At 44.0% G+C, this 13,829-nt stretch overlaps 1 protein-coding gene and 1 long non-coding RNA gene across 5 annotated transcripts in view; one reads left to right on the plus strand and one right to left on the minus strand.

Moving 5' to 3' along the window:
• The window catches only part of ARHGAP17 (Rho GTPase activating protein 17), a 93,407-nt gene that overhangs the window by 55,165 nt on the left and 24,413 nt on the right, over positions 1-13,829 (minus strand). For 2 of the 3 annotated variants that reach the window (XM_077907087.1, XM_077907085.1), the window contains exon 2: positions 2,324-2,363. In XM_077907087.1, coding sequence (XP_077763213.1) covers positions 2,324-2,363 — 40 coding nt within the window. Of the gene's footprint in view, positions 1-1,488; positions 1,813-2,323; positions 2,364-13,829 lie in introns of those variants that run through there. The other variant, XM_077907088.1, reaches the window with a different exon arrangement.
• The window catches only part of LOC144319238 (uncharacterized), a 40,531-nt gene that overhangs the window by 24,798 nt on the left and 1,904 nt on the right, over positions 1-13,829 (plus strand). The window contains exon 5 of one of the 2 annotated variants that reach the window (XR_013385127.1): positions 11,373-11,492. The exons of the other annotated variant lie outside the window; for it this stretch is intronic. This is a non-coding gene — a long non-coding RNA (uncharacterized LOC144319238). The remainder of the gene's footprint in view (positions 1-11,372; positions 11,493-13,829) is intronic. 2 annotated transcript variants of the gene reach the window in all.

Below are 13,829 nucleotides of genomic sequence, written 5' to 3' on the forward strand. Positions count from 1 at the left end.
TGAACAAATAAAATCTGAAAGAAAGAGAGAAAGAAAGAAAGAAAGAAAGAAAGAAAGAAAGAAAGAAAGAAAGGAAGGAAAAGAAAAGAAAGAAAAGAAAAGGAAAAAAAAGAAAAGAAAAGAAAAAAGAAAGAAAAGAAAAGAAAAGAAAGAAAAAAAGAAAAGAAAAGAAGGAAAGAAAGAACCAAAGGGCAGGTCGGTGTCAAGTCCCTGTGCAAGGTGTTAGAAAAACAACAGTAAATAGGTTATGGTTCTCGCCCTCCTGGGATTCACAGCCTCCCAGGGAAACTCCACAGAAGCAAAAGGAACTCATGAGTGAAAAACAAGAGGCAAAATAGAAGCCTCTTGAAATGCTCTCACAGAGATCCAAGCGGCAGGAAAACACTGTACAAATTAAGGAAAGTTTCATACCAGAAACAAACAAACAAAAAATCTCTGTGGTTTGGGATCCCTCCCCAGTACTCTCCTGTTTAACCCATTAATTCCTGCCAATAACCCTAGGGGGTGGATACAACCACATTCCCATTTTAGAGAAGTGGAAACTGAGGCTCAGGGAGGTTCAGTAAGTCCCTGAGGCCACAGAGCAAGTCAAGGGCAGAGCTGGGTAGGGAGGCATCAGACTGCACACCTTTACCCATTGCTGTCTTTCGTCATAGTCAAAGAAGGGGGAAAACATCTGTGGCAGTGATGGCAGACACGGGGTAGGTGTCTGGGTCATGAAAGAAGGCGTTCCTAGAAACTGGCAAACTCCTGGGGCCCCAGTGGATGTTTGGGCAGAGGGACAAGTGCAGACAGTCGCCGCCTGCCTTCCATGGGAACCCTGCCATCCTTGAACTGCCTGCAAGGCCCTCTGGCCTCATCTTGGGGCTTCAAGGGTTCAATGAGATCCTGGATATCCCTGGTGTGGGGCGTAGGACGGAGAACACAGACTTGAAAACGCAGTCCAGTTAAAGGTCAACTAGACCAAATGATATCTTTGGAAGTCTGAAAATGAAGTTGAGATACATGGTAAAAGTCAATGTGGAAATATTTTTAACAATATCACTGTTGAATAAATCTTAAGGGACACCTGGGTGGCTCAGTGGTTGAGTGTCTGCTTTCAGCTCAGGGCGTGATCCTGGAGTCCCGGGATCAAGTCCTGCATCGGGCTCCCTGCATGGAGCCTGCTTCACCCTCTGCCTGTGTCTCTGCCCCTCTCTGTGTGTTTCTCATGAATAAATAAATAAACAAGTTAAAATAAATAAATAGGCTTAAAAAACAACCCAAACCCTTCTAATCCTTAATAAAAACCTCTGGTCCAAAAAAAAAAAAAAAAAAGCACTCCTAAGATATTGTGCCTGCGGATGGCTGTCATAATTGAGAGCTGTTCTGACACGGGGTGGTCCCAGCAGCATTCTTCTAAACTACGTCAGCTCCTTGTCTCCTTTGGGAGGGACAGAGAGTCACCTGGGAGCAGATCTTTGGTCTTCTGGGGCTAAGTGCACACACCTGCTGTGGGTCATGGACACGAGCGGCAAGGACACAAGCGAGGAGGCTAAAGAGAAACCTCCTACAGAAGGGCTTCTGTCCTTCCCAGCATGCTCTGGGTGGGTGGGGACCAAGGGGGTTGAGGCTGAGTGGAGAGATGTAGAGAAAGGGTCCCCGGCCTTCTGGAACAAGCTTCTGGCACGCAAGTTAGAGAAGCCTGTGGATCGACGAAGTGCAGTGGCCCTGGCTCAGGTCCCACAGGAAAGAGCCATCCCCACAGAGAGGAAGACAAGTCCAGGCTGATGACAGGCCACCTCGGGGCCTCGGAGCGGTTCTGCAAGGTCTGGTCACCGTCACGAAGACTCTAAGTCCCTGGGGACCCAACTCAGCCCAGAACTGGAGAGAACAAAAGCGTGACATGGAAGGAGAAGTCGAAACTCTAGGTCGGAGCCAGTGGGGCCCTCTGCCGCAGCTGGCAGGGCCTGTCCCATCAAGGACACCATCCCAGCGGCGAGCGACTGTCCCTCGGCCTGCCCGGGACCGGGACCTGGCCCCAGCGCCAGCGCATGGCCAGGCCGGCCAGACCCCTCCCCCACCCCACCCCAACACCTGGCGCTTGAAAGCAGGACGAGCCCCGTCTGAACTTCATAACATGACACCAAGGTTTCAGATCCCCTTTTTATCACCGTGCAACCCAACTGCTTTTCTTTCCTGCTCGGAACCACCACGCGGATCAATTTCCTGCTCTTTCAGATCGTACACAGACATACAGAAACCCACTTCAGTTCTCCCGAAGGAAGTCTGGTTTCTTATCCTCTTTACTCAAAGCACTTTAAAAAGATTTTTATTTCCTTACCTGTAACAGATCTTCACTGAGGACTTCTGTTTTCTCGGCTCTGTGGGGGGAAGGGGGGGGAATCAGAAGTTCAGAATTAGAAATCCAGAAATGCAAAGCAATCCATGAAATTTACTAATTCTCACCCTGGGCAGAAATGAATGATAATGTAGGGGACAAATTCCACCAATTTTTACATCAGAGGGCTGCCTAAGCAAAACCAAAATAAAAAACAAAGGTTTGCAGAGAATAGCAACCCCGAACAAGAAAAAAAGGATGGAGACCAATACTGCTGTATTGAAACAAGTGTGTTACAAATCCAGGAACTATTCTCCAATACACACTCCAGGTAGTAACAACAACTGAGCATTCCCTCTTTCAGATATGTCATCTTTACTTTAAAAAGAAACCAAGTATTTTCACAGCTTTCCTCCACCTATGCCTTCTGACTATCATTAACTACCTAGACCTTTCCAGAAAGACGACCTAGTGCCCAACAGTTAGCAGGGGAGCATATGGAGCTGCTGGAGCCTCTTGCCAGATCACAGTACATTCTTAAGAAGACTTTCCTCTGGAGTCCAAAAGGACAGCGTCGTTGCTGTACATAAACCCAGAATGACTGCAATCCAGGTGGCAGGTTGAGACTTCTGGTTAAATAGTGATTAAGGCCAGGCCACCTAAGTGGCTCAGCAGTTGAGCATCTACCTTTGGCTCAGGTCGTGATCCCGCGGTCCTGGGATTGAGTCCTGCAGCAGGCTCCCCTGCTTCTCCATCTATGTCCCTGTCCCCTCTCTGTGTCTCATGAATAAATAAAATCTTAAAAAAAAAAGTAAATAAATAAATAGAGATTGAGACCAACTCAATTATCATCCCTACCCAACTCCCACCGAGATGAACAAGGAAACTTTTAAAAGGAAAAGAACAAGTCTGTTTCAGCCCTGAACATTCCAGGAGGTGGGGAAAAGAGTACAGAGCGATACCAACCAGTTGCATGAGGTTGGTGGTGCACACCCCCAGCCCACACTTGGACGATGGCATGTCAGGTGAAAGCAGGCACCATCACAAAGGATTCCAATACCAGTCAGCACTGCAGCACCCTGGTTAACAGAGATGCTGATGGCAATGGCTTACACACCAGTTTGTACAGGAAACCAGAGCTCTGACCTAACTCAAATACCTCCCAGGGCCACAGGAGCAGAGCCTGGAGATGACTTTCAGAGGCCCAGCTTTCAGAGAAGGCCAACTTTCAACTCTATGAACAAGTTCTGCAAGCAGCAGGCCACAGGATGCCATCTCAGCCCTTGCTCAGCATACATGGTGCCAGGCATTGCTGACACGCCAAACATAAGCAGTCACGCCAGTTAGGGAAGTGGAGCAGGGCCTCAGCTGCCTAGGAGCTCAAGCAATCGGCCCCAAAAGGAACTCTGACTGTCAGCCTCACGGGGACATACCTGGCAGGAGACCACCACAGCTGCACCGTGACCCCTACTTACCAAGAGCCTTGTCCCTCCTCTAGCGAAACACTACCACCAGATTGTGCAACTTCTGCCTCATCTTCTCTGGCGAGGGCCCTCTATACCTCACACAGAACTCTGAAATCTCTTCCTTCTAGAAGTGTAAGTATACACAGACAAAAGTCCCCAAGGCCAATTAAAATGTTCAAAGTTCTAAATAAGAGATTCAGAGCAAATTAAGTCCCTTTATGAAATAGAAATATTTTTAAACTATCACAGAAGAAGAGGAAAACCTAATTTAAAAAACCCAGTGTAGGGATCCCTGGGTGGCTCAGTGGTTTAGCATCTGCCTTTGGCCCGGGGCACAATCCTGGAGTCCCGGGATCGAGTCCCATGTCGGGCTCCCAGCATGGAGCCTGCTTCTCCCTCCTCCTGTGTCTCTGCCCCTCTCTCTCTCTCTCTCTCTGTCTATCATAAACAAATAAATAAATAAATCTTTAAAAATAATAATAAAAAATAAATAAAATCCCAGTGTGGGGGCGCCTGGGTGGCTCAATGGGTTAAGTGTCTGCCTTCAGCTCAGGTCCTGATCCTGGGTCCTAGAATTGAGCCTCCCATTGGGCTCCTTGCTCAGTGAGGAGCCTGCTTCTCCCTCTCCCTCTGACCCTCCTTCCCACTTGTGTGCTCTGTCTCTCTCTGTCTCAAATAAATAAATAAATCTTAAAAATGAAATCAAATCCCAATGTGGGCCATTAGCAAGTATGAGAAAGCAATAGCTTGGTGGTACAGCAGAAACAACTGTGTGCATCTTTTCCCAGCAATCTCACATGAGTAATTTGAAATAAAAAATCAAATACAATACAAACAACTGCAAACAATTCAAATCAGGGCTTCTGGCGGGGGTGGGGGTGGGGGGCGGGGGTGGGTAGGTATGAACACAGCAATGCAATAGCCACAAAGAAAATAAAGCAAATGGGGATGCTTGGGTGGCTCAGTGGTCAATTGTCTGCCTTCAGCTCAGGGTGTGATCCCGGGGTCCCGGGATCAAGTCCCACATCAGGCTCCCTGCAGGAAGCCTGCTTCTCCCTCTGCCAAGTCTCTGCCTCTCTCATGAATAAATAAATAGAATCTTAAAAAAAAAAAAAAGAAAGAAAGAAAGAAAAAAGAAAGACATCAAATGTAAAAACAAATCGAATACTAACTTCAGGAAAAAGAAAAAGTCCATCAGAAAGAGTCATAGTACACTAGTACGCTTTGCTGCAGATAACTGGTCAGATATACTAATGTAGATATCAAACAGTAATATATCAAAAAATTGTAATATAACTTGGAAGGATAAGGGAGCAGAAGCAGAGAAGAAAGTCACATAAGAGCACTAAACCCTCATTTATCAGGATGGGAAGCCAATAAGTAATAACTAAAACTTGGTAACTTGAAGGATATCAGTTTACCTATTATCTCTAAGTATAGACATGACTAAATGCCAGAATAAACAGAAATTTGAAAACAGAAATTTGAAAATAGTTGCCTCTATGGTTGGGGAATCTCAACTGAGACAATGGGATAACTAGAAAGAGAACCCACTGGGATAAGTTTTTGCTATTATTTAACTTTCTAAACTATGTGTGTGTGTGTGTGTATGTGTAGATATATGTGTGTGTATATATATACATACAAACATATGCATATACATACTTTTAAGTTTTAAAAAACAGTATGTTAATTACATTTTTCTGTGACATGCTTGATATGGTTTCAATTGAAGCATAACTTCATGTGAAGCATAACTCTAACTTAAAACAAGGGGTCCAAATGACAATCTGCACAAAAGTGCAACAGAACATATACCTAAGAGTGTCCAAAACACAAAAAAATCCATATATTTCCTGTCCTTTTTTCAAAATAACAACTCTTTAATTTAAATTTAGAGGTCAAAAAAAAATAAAATAAAATAAAATAAATTTAGAGGTCAAAGGTTGCAGAAGGGGAGGTGAGCAGGGGGTTGGGGTAACTGCGTGGACAGGCACTGAGGAGGGCACTTGATGGGATGAGCACTGGGTGTTATGCTATATGTTGGCAAATCGAACTTCAAGAAAAACAAGAAACAACAACAACAAAATGAAATAATAAATTTAGAGGTACTTTATCTAGAAATCTATCTGGAGATGCAGATATATACACGGAACTAATGATACGAAAATGTTAACATATTCCTTAAAAACAGGTTTATCCTATGTCTCCTGCTTTGTGGACATTCTGTATTACATTGATAAAATTTATTTTAGAGAGACATCCAATGTATTTTTTTTTTTGTAAAGATTTAGTTATTTATATATTTATTTGAGAGAGAAGGTACCCATCCATGCAGGGGAAGAAGCAGAGAGAGGACAGAATCTCAAGCAGATTCCACACTGGGTTCAGGGCTCAATCTCATGACCCTGAGATCATGATCTGAGCCCAAATCAAGAGTTGGATGCCTAGCCTCCTGAGCCAGCCTGGCTCCCCCACAATATCTTTTTATTTTTTATTTATTTATTTTTGTTTTTAAGATTTTATTTATTTATTCATGAGAACACACACAGAGAGAGAGGCAGAGACACAGGCAGAGGGAGAAGCAGGCTCCATGCAGGGAGAGCCTGACGTGGAACTCAATCCTGGGTCTCCAGGATCATGCCCTGGGCTGAAGGCAGCGCTAAACCACTGAGCCACCCGGGCTGCCCCAATCTAACATTTTAACCAGATTTTTAAAATCTACTGCAATTATTAAAAGTTACCTATTAGCGGGAAAGATTACTTCTCCCCCAGCTTTACTGAACTTTAATTGACAAATAACACTGTATATATTTAAAGTGTATAATGTGCTAATTCAGTTTACATATATTGTAAAATGATTAATCAGGTTAATGAACACATTCATCACCTTTCACCGTTCCCTTTTTTGTAACAGTAGTTGTAAGAATGCTTAAAATCTACTCTCTTAGCAAATTTCAAGTATATAATACAGGATTATTATACTCCCCAGAGCTTATTCATTTTATAACGGAAGGCTTATACCCTTTGACTTATAGCTTTTCACCCTTTAGACCCAGGTGGCCATCATTTTTTTCTGTTTCTATACATTTGACTTTTTCTTTTCTTTTTTTTTCTTTAAGATCCCAAATATGAGATCATATAGTATTTGTCTTTCTCTGTCTGGCGTATTTCACTTAAAGTATTATCCATAGGGTTCATCTATGTTCTTGCAAATGGCAGGATTTCCTTCTTTCTCACGGTTGAATAATATTCCAGTGTGTGTGTGTGTGTGTGTGTGTACATAGACACTCTCCACATCTTTATCCATTCATCCATCAACCAATACTTAGGTTGTTTCCCTATCTTAGTTATTGTGAATAATTCTACAATGAATATAGGAATGCAGGTATCTTTGAAATACTGATTTCATTTCCTTTAGATATATACCCAGCAACTGGGCTTGCTGGATCATAGGGTAGCTCTATTTTTAGTTTTCTGAAGAACCTTTATACTGTTTTCCAATAATAACTATGTTTTCACTAAAGTGTACATGGGTTCCAATTTCTATTATCACCAACATCTGTTATCTCTTGTGTCTTTTACGGTAGCTATCCTAACAGGTGTGAGGTGGTACTTCATTACAGTTTTCATTTGTGTTTGCCTGATTATTAGTGATATTGAACACCGATTCATATACCAGTGGGCCACATGTATATCTTCTTTGAGAAAACATCTAACTAGGTCTTTTGTTCATTTTTTTTTTAATTTTTATTTATTTATGATAGTCACACAGAGAGAGAGAGAGAAAGAGGCAGAGACACAGGCAGAGGGAGAAGCAGGCTCCATGCACCAGGAGCCCGACATGGGATTCGATCCCAGGTCTCCAGGATCGCACCCTGGGCAAAAGGCAGGCGCTAAACCGCTGCGCCACCCAGGGATCCCTGAGATCTGATTTTTGGTCAGATTTTTAAAGTTCATTAATAAAGCAAATAAGGGGAGGCACCGTAATAAACCTATCATTGCATCTTAAAGACAAAGTGATCCAAAAAATTTTTAAAAATAATACTTGCTAAATCAGATTGTTTCAAACCAGACATTTTGCTACACAGACCCAAACTTTTTGTGTATGGGTCTTTTTTCTACTTTGTCAGAGCCTTCTTTGTGTCCAACGTTCTGTGCTTGAAAACACACTTGAATGCTTCCTGTCCGAAACTGGGAAAACAATGCAAAGCAGGAAAGCACCTCCCGCTCGCCGTTTACTCTGGGGTTTGTTTTTTCCTATGCGAGCCACTGGGCAATTGCACTAGTCATTCAAACACGGCTTACATCAGGCAGCAGTTTCAATTCCCTGATTCCTTTTTGGGAAAGTGTAGCATTTGCCCCTCATGACTCCCAAAGCCTAACAGAAGCAGGGCTGTGCAGGCCTCGTCGTCCCCCTTTCTCCCCTGACTGGTTGTAGTAACGTCCCACCCTGAGGTTGTGGCTGACAGGAGTCTCACGCAGCCCCCTTCCTGGGCCAGGAGAAAATGGAAACGCTCCCAATCTGAAGCAGTTCGATGTACCAAAGACAGACAGAGGTGCTTAAACCAGGACACAGGGTCAAAGGAGAATCTCCGACCGGCCTGACAATTTTCAACTCTAATCGCGGACTGACTTCTGGAGAAGTTTCCGCTATGGCTACACTCAAAGGCCCAACACCACGGCTGTGAATGGCATCTTGTTTCCCAGGATGCTGACTATGGCATTCAGGCCACACACAGCTGCATGATGCAGGTATTCTGGGAGCCATGGCAACAAGTGCTCCAGTTCACACCTTCAGTGCATGCTGTGCTCTTCCAAGCTCTGCACTTGACTGACCCCATCCCAGCCAGAGAGTTCCGTAGGACCAGAGACCAAGTCTATCTTGTCCATCAGTCCCCTGTCCAGCATCTGTCTTCAACCTGCCTGCTACACAGCAGGTGCTTCATAAATATACAATGAATGAATTAATGAAAAAGTAAATGGCTGTCCCAAAAATACAGAAGGAGTTGAAAATAAGATCTTTCTAGATTTCAAAAGAGCTGGCAAGAAAAAAATTCAACAGCAATAGGCAGAAAATTAGAACTGCCTTCCACAGTAAAATCCATAATGACCAAATTAAAATGATAGTGCCTTCCAAAATTAATATTTTTTCATTAAAAAAATACAGAAATCAAACTACCCATATTACCAGGGGTCAGCAAACTATGGCCTACAGGTATAGTCTAGCTCACTGCCTATTTTGGAATGGCCAGCAAAGTAATAATAGATTTTACTTTATTTATTTTTTAGATTTTTATTTATTCAGGAGAGACACAGAAATAGAGGCTGAGACATAGGCAGAGGGAGAAGCAGGCTCCCTGAAGGGGAGTACCATATGGGACTCAAGGATCATGTCTCAACCACTGAGCCCGCTAGGTGCCCCTAGTGTTTACTTTAAAATGGTTTGAGGGGGATCCCTGGGTGGCTCAGCAGTTTTGCGCCTGCCTTTGGCCCGGGGTGCGATCCTGGAGTCCCGGGATCGAGTCCCGCATCGGGCTCCCGGTGCATGGAGCCTGCTTCTCCCTCTGCCTGTGTCTCTGCCTCTCTCTCTCTCTCTCTATGTCTATCATAAATAAATAAAAATAAATCTTTATAAAAAATAACATGGTTTGGGAAAAGATTCAAAAGTGGACTATATAATATGATGCACAAGAATTACATGAGATTCTGGTTCCATGTGCACAAATACAGTTTTATTGGAGCACAGCCAGGCGGATTAGTTTATGTATTATCAATGGGTTGCTCTCATGCCACAACAGCAGAGCTAAGTTGCTCCAATAGAGACCATACAGCCGGCAGAGCTCAAAATATTTACTATCTGGCTGTTTACCAACCAATGTGCCAACCTCGGGTCTACACCAGTGACTCTCACAGGGTGTGGTACAAACCTCATGAGGCGGCTTTTGGGAGTCACTCAGGACTGGTATGCGAGGCTGATCTGGAGGTGTATTTTGTCTTCTTAGACATTCCACCTCGTGTCTGAGAAGCTGCTGCCAAAATGAATGGGGGTGGCTGACTCTGTTAATACAGTCCAAATGGGAGGCCCAGCATTGGCGATGCTGGTGACAGGGAGAGATCAGAAAGTATCTCTCTCCTCCATCCACCCACCTCCCTCCAAACCGCTGAAATATTGTAACTATTATTTTCTTTCTGTTGCCTGCTCACAAACATGTTTCCGGACTAGATTTAAATAAACAAAATTGCCTGTCTTAGGCGCCGTCTAACATTTTCTGGAAAGGCCAAATAATAAATATTTCAGGCTTACAGGCCACACCATTGCTCCTGCTATCACTGAGCTCTGTTGTTGTAACACAGAAGTTGCCACGGACAACATATAAATGAATGGACCTGGCTATGTTCCAATAAACTTGACTTACGGACACGGACAGGTGAATTACGTAACTTTTCTTTTTTTTAAGTGGGCTTCATGTCCAGCGTGGGGCCCAACAGGGGGCTTGAACTCGTGACCTTGAGATCAAGACCTGAGCTGAGATCAAGAGTCAGATGGATGCTTAAGGGATTGAGCTGCCCAGGTGCTCCACGAATTCTTATAATTTTCAGATGTCACAAAATATTCTTCTTTAAAAAATTTTTTTTCAACCATTTAAAGTGCAAAAAAAAATTTTTTTCAACCATTTAAAAGTGCAACCATTTAAAAAACCCTTGTGAGCCGAGTGGGGCTGGAGCTGGCCTGCAGGCTGTAGTTGGCTAAGTTGATCTGTGTACAAGGGAGGTGTAGCTTCCCACAAAGCTTCCATCCTTTCTAATCACTTCTAAATTCTCTTTACTTTGAAGGGGGATTTCTTTTTCTTTTTTTGAAGATTTTATTTATTTATTCATGAGAGACACAGAAGGAGAGGAGAGAGAGGCGGAGACATAGGCAGAGGGAGAAGCAGGGTCCGTGCAGGGAGCCCGACGTGGGACTCGATCCCGGGTCCCCAGGATGACGGCCCGGGCCGAAGGCAGCGCTAAACCGCGATGTCACCGGGGCTGCCCTGAACGGGGATTTCTGGGCTTTCCTGATTTGTTCTTTGGAAGGGAAGGGACACTAGTTTCTCGAGACTTCACCAGATTGCTCCTTTCAACCCCTGCAGCCATTCTGAGCCCTTGAGAGCGGCGGCTCGCCCTTCCCCACTCAATCCATCTCTGCCCAGGGACGGCAAACAAACGCAGGGCCCGAGAGCCAACGCTTACTTCAAACACCTGTGTCCTCGCATTGCCCCAAGATCACAGTAGTGATGGCTCTGGTCGACCAATGCACATGAGAGATCATAATTCTGTGGGTTTTTTACTTAATCACTTAAGTATGTCAGCGAAAAAGAATGGGGCAGGGAGAGAAATTTTAATCAACTGCTTTGAAATTCTGGTTACCTGCAAATATCTAGGCGCATGCTTGGTAAGTAATATAAACTATGACCAATCAGTTGAGGAATCTCATTCTACAGGGCAATAGCGCACACAGTCACTGCCTGCAGGAGATTTATATTTGCAGGGACATTACAGCGGCCAGACCCACAGCTAAGTGGTATATTTTATCCTGCCAGGAACCAGATTTGGGGCAACGCTGTCATCTCCTGGTACAAGCACTTAGAAAATGCACTTGAGCCTCCGTGCTGAGTTTAGACACATTCATCTGACTTCACAGTGAGCCCAGGGACTGCTGGGTGAGTTTTTCCTGTTCCATCTCATTAGATTAGGTGCCTTCTTAAGTTTCTGGGAAGGGATCTGAAGGCTACTTAATTGGATTTTTAATGTAAAGGAACTCTCTGACACTTTATAAATGAAACAATTTGTTACGCATTCCACAAAGGAGTTTGAAAAGTCTTATAAGAGGGTTTATAGAACTCTAAAGGGAAAGTATGGGCAAAGAAAAACAAAAGATCCCTGTGCATAGGGGCATCTGAGTGGCCCAGTGGTTGAGCATCTGCCTTTGGCTCAGAATGTGATCCTGGGGTCCTGGGATCGAGTCCCACATCAGGCTCCCCATCGGGAGCCTGCTTCTCCCTCTGCCTGTATTTGCCTCTCTCTGTGTGTCTCTCATAAATAAATAAATAAATAAATAAATAAATAAATAAATAAATAAATAAAATCTTAAAACAACAAAACAAAACAAGATCTCATGCATAACACTGAAAAGAAAAAGGATATTTACCAGAGGGAAAATGATCAAATAGAAAGTATTTTGGTAACAATGTGAGTGAAATACATCTAAAACTTCACATTCTATGCCATAAATTATTTCTTCAAATGATGGCACTCTGGCCACATATTTACAGTTTTTCTGAGATAAGTAACATTTATTTTTTAATTGAAACAGCAATCACAAAACCCTTATCAATCTTAACTGAATCTCCACAATATTATTTGAATTCCAATCAACAACTAAGATGAACTGTTATATTTTAAAATCAACTGAATTGAGTTGTATTGTCTTCCTACACATGTAAGCTTATGCAGCAGCTTTTGTTTGGTCAGTTGTTGGCTTTCTCCCCTCTGGCACATGAAATGGAATCTATTTGCTGTCCCAGCTGTAACCACGTGCTAAGTCTAAAAAGCTCCACCAACAATTTCTGCTTATGGCAAAGTGGGAAGGAAGCTCCCTGCCACCAGCACACTTTGCAGGCTCCGTCTGGTGGTCCGGGTGGGGGTGCTGGACGGAGGGGGGACACTTCCAGGCTGCTCAGGTCAAGTACACTGCCAGCTTGGACCTGGAGGAGCTGAGTTTGAGATTTCAAAGCCTATTTAAGCAGGCAGAAATCTGAGCAATTTGCAAAGTATCTCAGGGTGGACAATGCACGTGGAGCTAAATCTGGGGAGGAGCTAAGGGGGAGGAGATCCAGGAAGGGGGTCCAGTTTACTGGCCCAAGAACACAGAAGGCAAGGCGGAGCTGAAAAGCCACATGCAAAAATGTGAGAACATTTTCGAGAACCCCAAAGGCAAGGCCACACAAATTCAAGGGCTCAGTTCTGACTCAGTGCTATGGCCACTGGTAGGGAGGTGCTCTGCATCCTAAGACAGGTTGTGCAAGGCCTCTTCTAAATGCTTCTAAGTCAGCACATTTGGACTTTCAAGAGCACGTTCCCATAAAAAGTAGGTTATAAATGATCATTAAGTTCTCAGGCCAAGCTCCATTTTGCTTATAGCTTATCTGAAGGACCCATTATCCTTACAGCTTATCGGAAAGACAGCCCTAGTAGGCACCTATGGATCTTCTGAGCCACAGTGAATGTAGGGAACAGTCGTGTAAAAAAAAAAAAAAAAAGAGAGATAACAGCGATTCTTAACCATGGCTATACTTTACAATCCTGGGGGATTTAAAAATAAAATGGATGATTCCAGTTTTAGGAAAAGGCCAGAAAAAGCAAATCTAGGGGCATCTGGGTGGCTCAGTTGGTGAAGCATCTGCTTCAGGTCATGATCTCGGGGTCCAGGGATGGAACCCCACGCTGGGCTCCCTGCTCAGCGGGGAGTCTGCTTCTCCTTCTGCAACTGCTCCTCCCCTCTTGTGGTCTCTCTTCTCTCAAATAAATACATAATTAAAGAAAGAAAGAAAGAAAGAAAGGAAAATCCATAGAGGCAGAAAGAGCTGGGCTAGCTAGGTTGAGGCTGGGCATGAGGAGAGACCAGACAGCAGCACGAGTGGTCTTAATGGGGTGATTCAACTCTTGTCCAATCAGATGGTGGTGATGGTTACACAATGCTGTCAATTTACTAAAAAAAAGTAAATCATGGAGCTGTATACCTAAAATGGGTGAACTTTATGACATATAAAGCCCTCTCAATAATTTTAAAAATAATACCTGGACCCCAACCCAGAATGACTGAATCAGAGCCTCCTCCAGGGGGTGGGGGTGGGTGTAGTAGGGCCTGATATTTTGTTTGAAAGCTTCCCAGGCCATTCCAATGTGTGGCGACAGCTGAGAACCCTGGTGTAGGAAGGGTCAGGGTACCCAAGCTGGCAGGTGGTAACTACCAGAATATGACAGAGAGAGGCCCCAGC

Source organism: Canis aureus, chromosome 8, assembly GCF_053574225.1.
Source record: "Canis aureus isolate CA01 chromosome 8, VMU_Caureus_v.1.0, whole genome shotgun sequence".
In the NCBI taxonomy this organism is placed as follows: Eukaryota; Metazoa; Chordata; class Mammalia; order Carnivora; family Canidae; genus Canis; species Canis aureus.